We start from the raw sequence: 12,440 nt of genomic DNA on the forward strand, positions 1-12,440 counted from the left end.
CATAAGTTATTTTGTGTGTTGTGTTGAGTTGTGATTACAATTCAAGATTATAGTCAGGTAAGTGTAAAAATAATATAAAATATGGTGTGATACATGCAATTGGGTGATCAATAGAAAATGCGGGTGGAGACAGCAATTATAACGAGAATAGCAAAATTATTAGGAGTAAGTATTCTTAAGCATACATTTCAAAGTGGCATTCGGTTTTCGGAATTTGTGCTAATCATTTCACGTGATCAAGTAAAATACATTTTTAGGTTAGATCTCGTGAATCGTGAACTGTTTAGTCAAAGCAATGAATTTCATATTGTCAGACAAAATACATTTTAATATTCGATTATATTAATTACTAATTTCCAACATAATGTGCGAGAGGTCCAGGAGGAAAATATAAGCCTACTCTTTTACAAATTATAATAATAATAATAATTTATTTAATCTGACAGGATTAAGGCCATAAGGCCTTCTCTTCCATCCTACCAGATAGCACATATAAATACAAAAAAGAAATACAAACACTGATGAAAATGATACAAATTAAGTTAAAGCCCTATAGAGGGTCAACAGAGTCAAAAGTACATTATAGTGCTCTCATCGAGCTAATACAACGAAAAGAAAGAAAACAGAGATAGCAATGATGATATTGATAACTGACAATAATAATAATAATAATAATAATAATAATAATAGTAGCAATAGTAATAATAATACTAATAATAATAATAATAATAAATACATTACATATTAATTTTCAATTTTACAACAGCATAGTTACAATATTTACTATATGTCATGGGTTAAGGTGAAGTTGCGCAACCTGACATGTGTTCAACAAACAATTCCACGAACTAGAATGTGATTTTTTAATTTAAATTTGAATTTTGATATTATCCGACAGTCTCTGACGTGGTCAGGGAGAGAATTCCAGAGGCGTGGAATAGATATGCTGAAAGATGATGAGTAGAAGGATGTTCTATGCAGAGGAATAGAGAGAAGGTACATGTTCCGGGTTCGAGGTAGTGAAAGGTAAACAAAACGAGATGCTAGGTAAGAGGGTGTGGAGGTGTGGATGATTTTAAATAGTAATAAGAGAGAGTTGAAGAATCTTCTTTCTTTAAGTGGACTTCCAAGACAACAATTCTAGTGACGGTGTTACATGATCGAATTTTCTAATGTTACAAACGAAACGAACGCAGATATTGAATCTAAATATACCCCTAAATTTTTTACTGTCTTACTATATGTAATTGTAGTATTATTTATTTTTGTATTTGATACAGTGGCTAGATCTATTTTGTTTAATGCTCGTTGGTGGCCCATTATTATAGCTTGTGATTTGTCTGGGTTTAGTCTGAGTCCAAATTATTGAACCATTTAGAAAACACCTCCCAACATAAAGATGAGATGTAGTAAATAAGCAAGACATCGTTATTGTTAATAGTATATTATTATTATTATTATTATTATTATTATTATTGTACATGGCATTGTGATTTTATCCTCTTTGGTGATATCTGGTATAAGTTGGCAACACTGAAGAGACGGCCAAATTAGCCTTTTAGGAACTGCTCTTACATGATCCTCACTAGGCCTATATATAGAATGCTGCATTTACAAGTAAAGACTACTGATTACAATCAATAATATGGATTACGAAAATGATGAAGTATTACTGAAATATACAGAATGGGTTAACTGGAAACTAGCTTTTGGAGACATTTATTTCTGTCACTAGTCTACAAATTTTAACTTTGAAAATTGTGCCGAAATGAAATATTGTTATTATCCACATATTTGCTATGCTGAATCCAAAAATGGAACCCATTTTTCAACAGCACCCTCAGATTTTCAGTTATTACCCTTATTACACTTCTGAAAAGTTCGATACTATCTAAGCAGTTCTCACTTTTAATATCTAATGCAGAATGCATAAACATAATATTCCAATATTATAATAGTGTTAGTAGTAGAAATGAAGTATCCTTCATGTTATAATGATGTAAATGGCTACTTACATTTACGTAGTAGAAGGCAGGCGTCACTTTAAAACACTTTTCTTTTTGTGTGTTGTTGTATCCTCTCTTTGTAGGAACCAGCAGTAATCACTCATCATAGATGGATCCCATCTCCCCTTATAGCGCTGTTCAATCTGTAAAATGTCTTGGTGAAAGCGTTCCCCTTGTTCGTCACTCACTGCACCCAAGTTTTTAGGAAAAAACTTTAAATGAGAATGCAGGAAGTGAATTTTGAGAGACATCCTGCATCCCAAATTCTTATAATTTTGAAGGAGACTCCGAACTAGTTCGTCACTATTTTCTTCCTTCTTGTTGCCCAGGAACCCATTCACAACACTTTTAAATGACTCCCATGCTGCAAGTTCGTTTGGAGTTAATTTTTCTAAAAAAGATTGGTCACCCATCACTTTTTTAATCTGAGGTCCAATGAATATTCCTTCTTTTAATTTTGCATCACTCAAGCCAGGGAACATTCTTCGTAGATATTTGAAACCTTCACCTGTTGTGTCCATACCTTTCACAAAGTTCTTCATGAGTCCTAATTTAATGTGTAAAGGAGGGAGATATATTTTTTGTGGGTCAACTAAAGGTTTTAATTTTACATTATGTTCTCCGGGAGTGAAATCTTCTCTTCTTGGCCATTCCTTGACTACACAGTGATGTTGAGTATCCTGGCTGTCCCAGAGACATAGAAAACAAGGATATTTAGTGAATCCACTCTGCATTCCAAGTAGAAGACCAATAACTTTAAGATCCCCGCAAATATTCCAATAATGGTTTTCATATTTAATGGCTTGAAGAATATGACACATGTTTTCATATGTTTCTTTCATTGCCACACTGTATGCTACAGGTATAGAGGGAAGTTTATTGCTATTGTGTAACAAAACGCCTTTCAGACCAATTTTAGAAGCATCTATTAATAAGCGCCACTCTTCAGCATTATATCCAATACCTAGTTTTAACATCAGCCCATTTACATCGCTGCATGCATAAACTCCAGAATCTGTAACTATGAAAAATGGTAATAGGTCCTTATTTCTGTTTCTAAATACTGAAACATTAGTATCTTCATCCAGCACCTTCCATTCCTGAAGACGAGATCCTAGAAGCTCAGCCAGCTGTTTAGGTAAGTACAAATCACGTACCAGATCGTTGAGTTCTACTTGCATTATTAAATGTGGCTTTTCTTCTTCCTCTTCATCTGGAATGTAGAAGTCATCCCTTGATTTAGAGGGCTGCACATCATCAGATGACAATATGTCAGATTCCTATTCTTCTTGCCATGTAGAAGGTGGAATGGGAACAGGTAAATTTTCTCCATGAGGTATTGGTCTTATAGCTGATGGAAGATTAGGATACTGAATAAGTCTCTTATCTTTTGAAGAAAATCCAGTAACATTGGTTAAGCAGAAATAACAGTCATCTCCGTAGTTGTTTTGTTCACGCCACACCATTGGTACACCGAAAGGTAAGTGCTCTTTCCTGCCCTTTAACCACTGAGTCAGTCTTGCATTACATGTTTTACAACTCACATGGGGTGCCCAGACACGATCCTGATCCCCAAGGCCGCAATTGAAATAAAATTTATATGCCGTCTTAACAAGATTAGTAATTTCGCGCCTCTGAGATTTCGGAGTAAACTCACCACATATGTAACAAAATATATTCGGAGGGTTTTTACAACTACGCCTTTGCTTCTTCATTTCATTTCACACAGAACAACTCACTCTGCTAACAAAACTTCTACACCCGAACTGAACAAAGTATAGACTGACTGTCTTTGTTTTCATTACCAGGCACCCTCTAAGTCTATCTTATCTTTCAAGTATCAGCAAACCATAATTCAGATGTGTCAAGTTAAGAGGGTCTTTGTTTAATGGATGGAAACCAAAGAAGTGCTACATATATACTAGGTATTGAGAACTGCGTATAAATTCTATATTTATAATGCTAAATTATTTAAATTTATTTCATATGTACTTTGTTAAGTGGGAATACGTATGAATACCTCAAAATTAAACTTAGGCACCTGTGGCTTCCACTAGTTTCTTCAAGCGGCCGGTAATGGAATCCACAGTCTTGTGGAGGAAGTCGCGTGGGGCATTGGTGATAGCGCCCTGACTCCGTGCCTCCAATATTCTTTATTGTCTCTGGACAGATTGTGACAGTCCTTCCTTTAGCTGTATGCCACTGTCTCTGAACGAGAACAACGGAATTCCACGCTTAATAGCGTGTACCAATCTGCACTCGCTCGCGAACAAACAGGTGATTGACCATCTTTGCTATTGTTGCGCGAACCACCTCTCACGGCCACTATTTGTACTACAGACGCGTAAAAGTTCAAACTCTATTTAATGACCTATATGTACACACTATTTTCATTATGGTTCCATCGATATTAAAAATGCTGCAGCCAATTAATAATACCTAGTTGCTTCCCGCCCGCACTGTATTTATGGCTATTCATAAAATGTAATATTGTTGCAGTGCTCAGAAACCTGAAGTGATGGAAAAAATCTAATTACATATTCGTAATCAGCGTATCAGACTTAGTAATAAACAGCATTCTGTTTGTCACCACAAAAAATGCTGTAGACTAGTGTTATTAACCCGTCTTAGCCCAAACTCATTACAGATGTACAAATTGTTTATAAATGATTAAATAATGTTTATTACAGCCTATAGAAGTATTGTTTATTGAGACTTCATGGAAAATCATATTTACAAACGAACTGCAGGGGTGTCACCTGTAGGTGACATTGGGCAATAAATCTTATTGTCACATTTAATGACTGCAATATCATATTTTATTCAGTAGAGAATATTTAAGTTAGCATATATGTAATAATACTACTGGATGGGACTGAATCGCTGACTGGATGTCTGTATGGATCTTTCCCATAGAGACCACAACATACATGCACGATATTTCGCCGGAATTCACAATATGTCAAGTCTTTTTGTATTGCATCTCTTCTTGATACTGACCACGCATTATGACAGGCTGCATCGAGATCAAATGCAAAATTGGGTACCACCATTTCGTTCCATGAAAGCTCACTTTCAAAGAATGAACATTTTCGTCAAATCTGTCTACTCCTTCCATGTATTTGATGTACTATTCAATAACCGAAAGGCAATCCACTTGAATTTTGCTTCGTTTCCCTGCAATAGCACTGACTCGATCTGCTTTCAAAATTGGAGTTACATTGTGTCAGTTTGAAGCAAGAGTGACAATATTATTATCATGCCATCGAACAACAGCATCACCCTGTGTCACAGCGAAAGATATTGCACCACGATTGCGCTTTTTCATGTGCTTAGCTAGGTAGCCAAGACGTGTAGCTGCTGACCATAGTTTATATCCAAAACGCATGAATATAAATATGCTGATTGTCACTGTCTCCCATAATAGGGAACCATTGTTCATGAATAGATTTGTGACTTCACCATATTTTTTCAAACTGTTGGCCAAAATTTCCATTTAGAATCTCGAAGTATCTTCGGACTTTACCAAATTCATCATTAGGAGGAAGATTACAAAATTCGTGTACTAGCTCTAATTCTGTTTTTATTGTATTTTTTAAATATATTTTGTATTTTCATTTCGTCTTTCAGGTATATGGAGGAAAATCCTTTAGCAGGTGTCCAAAATGATGATTCTGATCAAGAAATTGAATATGACGAAGATGGTAATCCTATTGCTCCAAAGAAGAGTAAAGAAATTGATCCTCTTCCTCCAATTGATCATTCAGAAATAGATTACATTGACTTTGAAAAGAATTTCTACAATGTGCATGAGGACATAGCTGGTCTTGCTCAGAATCAGATGGAAGAGTTGCGTCAGAAGCTCGGGATCAAGGTGACAGGTGCCTTACCACCTCATCCTGTTAGTAGTTTTGCTCATTTTGGTTTCGATGAAGCCCTGATGAAAGCGGTTCGTAAGTCTGAATATACTCAACCAACCCCAATCCAAGCTCAGGCTGTTCCGGCAGCTCTCAGCGGACGAGATATGATAGGCATTGCAAAGACTGGTAGTGGTAAAACAGCAGCATTTATTTGGCCCATGTTAGTTCATATTATGGATCAGAAAGAACTTCAACCAGGAGATGGACCCATTGGATTGATTCTTGCTCCCACAAGAGAATTGTCACAACAGATATATACTGAAGCCAAGAAGTTCGGTAAAGTTTACAATATACAAGTTGTTTGTTGCTATGGTGGTGGTTCCAAGTGGGAACAGTCAAAAGCTCTCGAAGGTGGAGCAGAAGTCGTAGTGGCAACCCCTGGTCGTATGATTGACCTCGTCAAGATGAAGGCTACAAATCTACAAAGGGTGACATTTTTAGTTCTAGATGAAGCAGATCGAATGTTTGATATGGGTTTTGAACCCCAAGTTCGATCTATCTGTAATCATGTGAGACCTGATCGACAGACACTGCTCTTCAGTGCAACATTCAAAAAGAAAGTTGAACGACTTGCAAGAGATGTGCTTACAGATCCCATCAGGATAGTCCAGGTATGTGTGTTACGTTTTATGTACCTTTAAATGACATTTTAATACAAAGATATTTTTAAATCTAATATTACAATTCTGAAAACACTTTTACAATTCTTTGAAAGGTCATTGTCATTTTTATATGAAATCATTTATGCTTACTTACCATGTCAAATCAACAAATAAAAAGTGTCGTTTTCAATTTTAACCTCTTCTATATTTTTAAAATGAATTCCTTCATAAAGAAAGGGCATCAGTCATATTTTTTTCGAAATTGAGTTAACATTGAATTTCCCATCTTGAATGTTCAACACATCATTTTATCAAGATAGGAAGCCAGTTTAACGTTTCCTTCATTGTTATATTGTGATCGGAATGTGAGCATTTTGCAAAGGAAGGACATCGGTCCGGACAGTTTTTCTTCATTTCCCACAACTTAGCTAAAATGGACTGACGCCCTTTCTTTATGAAGCAATTCAAATGATCTGTACATGTATTATTGTTAAACAGTAGCACAATACAATTTTTCACATTTTTCTGACAAATAGTTAACAGTTACATAGTAATAGATATTAAAAAATGTATGTGTATCCATTGCCTTCTCACTTCACTTGCGTGATTCGGGTTCTACATATTGCGGATAGATGGCAGGACTGTGATCCATTTTTCAAGTTGCACACCACTTTGGAGGGCATGCTGTGCATGATACATGTCTGTGGAGAGTTATGTCGTGTTCTAGGATAAGTATATTTGTAATTGTTCGTATAAGGATAGTATAGGGAATGAGTACGGATGATGAGAAAGGGAGAAGGGGAAACCCAGTGCTGGCACATAGTCTCCTACTGTCAAATAACACCAAGAGGGTTACCAGGCTTAATGTCCCCTTCCGATGGACGAATCACTGTCAACAACTATTCCATTTCAGTAGCCATCCTTGAATATTGGGATTGTTTCATTCGTGCATTGGAATTATAATGGTAATTTACTAGAAATTTATTACCGTGGATTCTTGCTTTTGTCAATTACCAAAAGTTCTTTTGTGTCACCAGCCATATTAATCAGAATAAGACCTTCAGTTGTTCTTTAGAACACAATTCTTGCTATAACCTTGACAGATTATAAACATTGTGATCAAAGTTGCAGGCAATATAACTTATTTTACTCACTGAATACAATAAAAAACATTTCTCCAGTGTTTTGGTATTAATCTGTTTGGAATCTCATAGAAGTGATACTGTGTGCTTGTTACAATAAGTCATGTTCACTGTATTTTTCGATCTAAGATAAAAGAAAACTTAGGAAAATATTTGGGGAAAGTTACATAGTGCAGAACTGCACGCATTGTATTCTTCACCTGACATAATTAGGGACATTAAACCTAGACGTTTGAGATGGCAGGGCATGTAGCACATATGGGCGAATCTAGAAATGCATATAGAGTGTTAGTTGGGAGGCTGGAGGGAGAAAGTCCTTTGGGGAGGCTGATACGTGGATGGAAGGATAATATAAAAATGGATTTAAGGGAGGTGGATATGATAGTAGAGACTGGATTAATGTTGCTCAGGATAGGGATTGATGGTGGGCTTATGTGAGGGTGGCAATGAACCTCCGGATTCCTTAAGAGCCATAAGTAAGTAAGGTCAAAGAAAATTATTAATTCAACTGAAGTTCACAAATTCACAACTGATTTCATCGCAACTGTCACTAAAATTCGTGAAAATTTTTATCAATCCAGATTACCAGATGAAAAGTGTACTGTCAACAGTAATTTCGGTAGAGGTTTTGATTAATCTAGAGAAAATCAAAACTCATGTGGGATTTAATTGACTATTACACGATTAGAAGAATGTATATAAAGATTAGAAGTAACGTAGTACTCCAATACAATAAAATAAGAATTGACTTACGAAAATACAACTGTCTTCAAATATATTATTGTACCATCTCAACATTACAAATATTATGCTAGATGGCAGTAACTGTTTTCTTGTTATCAGTTGTGCCAACTATAGAATCTTCATTGAACTTTGTGGACGGTTACTAGTCAAGAAAGCTTTGTTGATTCAATTTCATTTTTATTAAAACAATTGCATTCCACTTATCCAGATCTCAGTAATCAACGTCACGTGATAGATGATTTTCAATAAATCTTAATATTAAACAATCTCTGATACGTGACTATCCATAATATCATATAGCAGTAGCTATAACATAATGTAAATAATATAAACAAGTGTTAGAAAAGTTTTAATTAGGGACATGAAATAAAAAATAAACATGAATAATTTTAAAAGGAACAGTTATTGAAAGTACAGTTTTTAAATTTGAATGTTTTAGTGGTTGGTGGTTCAGTTGATGTTATATTGGACGTGTGCGTAAAAGAAGTGGAACTCGTTTATGTATTCCTCAACTTATTCAGGATTTCCGAATGGTGCTCTTCATTTATTTTTAAATAGGGTTTCAGGAAAGATGCATAGCTTTGACCAGTGATCTTCATTAATTCTTGTTCTTGAATGCCAATGCGAGTCATATTTGAAACTGCTGTGCATCGACTGGAGTGGTTTGTAATTTTCTGTTTTTTGATGTCCAAACCAGTGCAATTTGAAATGTTGGCAAACAAAGAAACAAATGCTAGGGTAGTGATAAAAACAAACAAATGCTAGGGAAGTGATAAAATTAAACAAATGCTAGGGACGCGATAAAATTGTGCGATAAGCAGCCATGATTGGTTGAAAGATGGTCTTTCGTACCATTTTATTGGCCAAAAGTAGTATGACATTAGTAAAATTGTAATAGTCAAGAGAAAATGTTCAGAAAGAGTTATACTTCTTGTTACTCCTAATAAGTAACATAAATGCTTTAGAGGTGAGGATACAATGAGTGTAACGGAGTGGAAGTTTGCTATTGCTAAATATCTCTGTTGCTTTGTTCTTCATGCATGAGAACTGGGAATATTTTAATAATGTATTAATTTCCAAATGAAGATCTTGAAGCTACTGATGAAACTTTTAGAAATTAAAAAAAATAAATAAAATGAAATGAAAACAGAATTATAATTTGTATTCAGGAATACAAATGCCTCCTCTCTTGCAATTTCACATAAAAAATAATCTTCCTCTCTTACGATTTCACATAAAAAACGTGTTTTTTTAAGAAACAGCAAAACTACTTCAATATAGTGAAACTTTTCACGAATACTGTAGAAAATGAAAGATGTTTTTCTACACTTAAAGACATTTCAACACAATGAATGCCTTAGAAATGGTGTCAATTTCTAGATATTTAATCAAGTCATTTCTGAATTAAGTAAAGTAGTTAATATGAAAACCTGTAAAAGGGGTTGTGAAATATAAAAGTTTGCATATTCTAGATATGTCCGTGTTGCAGAAGAAGTGTTTTCATATTGTTGAATTTATTTTTTCCTGCAATTTTTTCCATTAATAACAACTTTCGCTCTAAAAGTGTGAGAATCTTTAAAGATTATGATGTTTTATCTATATGTATGACACTGAGTTATCCTCGAAATCAAATTTTAAAAATTGTTTATGAAGAACGAGTTTTGTATCGAAAATAAACTTAAGTGCTACAGGCCTGTAATGTATATTCTATAACATTTAATAATACAGAAATTTCTGAAATTTTTTTTGTCTTCATATAGTTCTTTTACAGTGCTGTCTTTTTCCTGTAATATGTTTATGCCACTGTTTCATTTTGTTAGTATTGTGTTATTATTTATTGTACTACTTTGTGTTACAGGGTGATGTTGGTGAAGCCAATACAGATGTGACACAGATTGTAAAGCTGTTATCAATGGGAGGAGCAAAATGGAATTGGTTGTTAAATAACATAGTTCAGTTTATGTCAGCAGGCAGTGTCCTCATCTTCGTTACAAAGAAGGTGTGTCCATTGTTTACAATATAACATATATATACACACTTATGATTTTAACTTTTCTTTTTCTAACAAAGTAGTTTGGTGAAAGATTGTTGTTTTGAAAATGTACATGTAAACCTCAACGATTTTCCATTGCGGAAATGCCATTGCATATTATATGAATAATATTACACATCACTTGTTTGTGTGGCAAATTAGAATTTGTGATATTTCTCATCAAAGCCTACCTTAGTTGATTGACACAGACATAGGTATTAAATATAGATATTCTCATGGCTTGCTGTACGAAATTCTTACCATAGACTTTCTTTTTTGGGAATCTGTTACAGTGCAGTAGTTCCTCTATTGTCTTTATTTCTGGTGATATTTACTGAAACATAGTAGTGATATTGTAGACATCAACAGTAATGTGTTTTTACATATGAGTATTGACATTTAAATGTCATCCAATTGTTTTTGTTTTTGCGAACCATTTCTTCCACAGCAGTCACTGCCATCGCTGGATGCCCACTTCTCTCCTCGTCTTTCAGTGAAGTTCTTCCCCTTTTAAATTCCTGAAACCACCGAAAGATTGTGGCATGGGAAGGAGCAAGGTTCCCAAAAACTCTTTGCAAACATTCAAGGCTTTGGGACTAGTTTAATGCAATTTTGAAATAGTACAAAATCATCACTTGAAAGTGCTCTCTTTTCACCTCCATTTCAGCAATTGACAGCACTCACCTGGTTGGCGAGTTGGTATAGCGCTGTCCTTCTATGCCCAAGTTTGCGTGTTCGATCCCAGGCCAGGTCGGTGGGGCATTTAAGTGTGCTTAAATGCGACAGGCTCATGTCAGTAGATTTACTGGCATGTAAAAGAACTCCTGCGGGACAAAATTCCAGCACATCCGGCGATGCTGATATAACCTCTGCAGTTGCGAGCACCGTTAAATAAGACATAACATTTAACTCACAGGGTTGTTTTCCCTCACATTTCTTTATTATGAGGATGTGAGAAAGTTGCTGTCTGATACCAGTTTACTCACAAAGAATAAAGATCCTCTCTGCAGGGTTCCATTTAAGTTGGCCTGCTTTCACTTTCCCATATCTCAAAACTTTCATAGTGACCTTCATACAAATATAAAATAGATCTCCAAGAGTTTATAGAATATGTGACATGTATTCAGATCGCCTTTGGTCTTAACCAAAGTAAATATGTTGGCAAAATGACACATTAAAGTGGAAGAATAAATGAGAAAACTCTCATTTGAAGGGACATTTGTTACAAGAAGATGGTGTAGGGAAATTACACTGAACAAGTACATAACATAATTGATGATATAAGAAAAGCTTATCTGAAATTCTTACAAAATTAGAATAAGAATATGAGTTAAAATGCGCTATTGTAAAGAAAGCAGGTAAGAAACTAAACAGAGAGAACTGGGATAAATATGTAAGTGATATTGGACACTATTTACATGGTATACAGATGTGGCATTCAAAGTTATGAAATATCTGAACCATGAGAAAATTACATTAGTTTAGATTTATAATATGTAGATGTAGACTTATTGAATGACTGAGGAAATTGCTTATTCAATATATTATTGAATGGCTTGATTCATCTTCCTTGTATGCTAATATTTTGAACTTGTCAAATTATAAATCCATGTCTAGATGATGTGTTTACCCAAGTTCGCATATTACCATTATCTCTGTAATGTTTTTTAATCATGTTTTTCTATAATAAATAATTCCAGTATGGATTTCGGAATAATATTTATCATGAGAGCACAGAAGTATGTACAAATTTTTATTCAGTTAAACAAGAATTGTTTTGAAAGTCTGTAAACTATATGCAACAAGAGACATATGGAATTGATTATCTTGTACATTGGCCAGTTGCCATAATTAGTGGTTTTTAAAAGTTGTTACAACACATTGAACTGTTATGTCCTGTACAACTACATAAAAACTTTGGTACATTGTATGTTGTAATTTATATCATTAACTTTAATCCATTATCCTTCGTATGTGATATGAATTAAGATATG

General features: G+C 34.6%; 1 protein-coding gene across 5 annotated transcripts in view; it reads left to right on the plus strand.

The window, feature by feature from the left end:
- LOC138711784 (ATP-dependent RNA helicase DDX42) overlaps positions 1-12,440 on the plus strand; it is a 73,152-nt gene that overhangs the window by 24,915 nt on the left and 35,797 nt on the right. For all 5 annotated transcript variants that reach the window (XM_069842987.1, XM_069842991.1, XM_069842988.1 and 2 more), the window contains exons 4-5: positions 5,637-6,537; positions 10,273-10,413. In XM_069842987.1, coding sequence (XP_069699088.1) covers positions 5,637-6,537; positions 10,273-10,413 — 1,042 coding nt within the window. The remainder of the gene's footprint in view (positions 1-5,636; positions 6,538-10,272; positions 10,414-12,440) is intronic.

Source organism: Periplaneta americana, chromosome 13 (assembly GCF_040183065.1).
Source record: "Periplaneta americana isolate PAMFEO1 chromosome 13, P.americana_PAMFEO1_priV1, whole genome shotgun sequence".
Lineage (NCBI taxonomy): Eukaryota > Metazoa > Arthropoda > Insecta > Blattodea > Blattidae > Periplaneta > Periplaneta americana.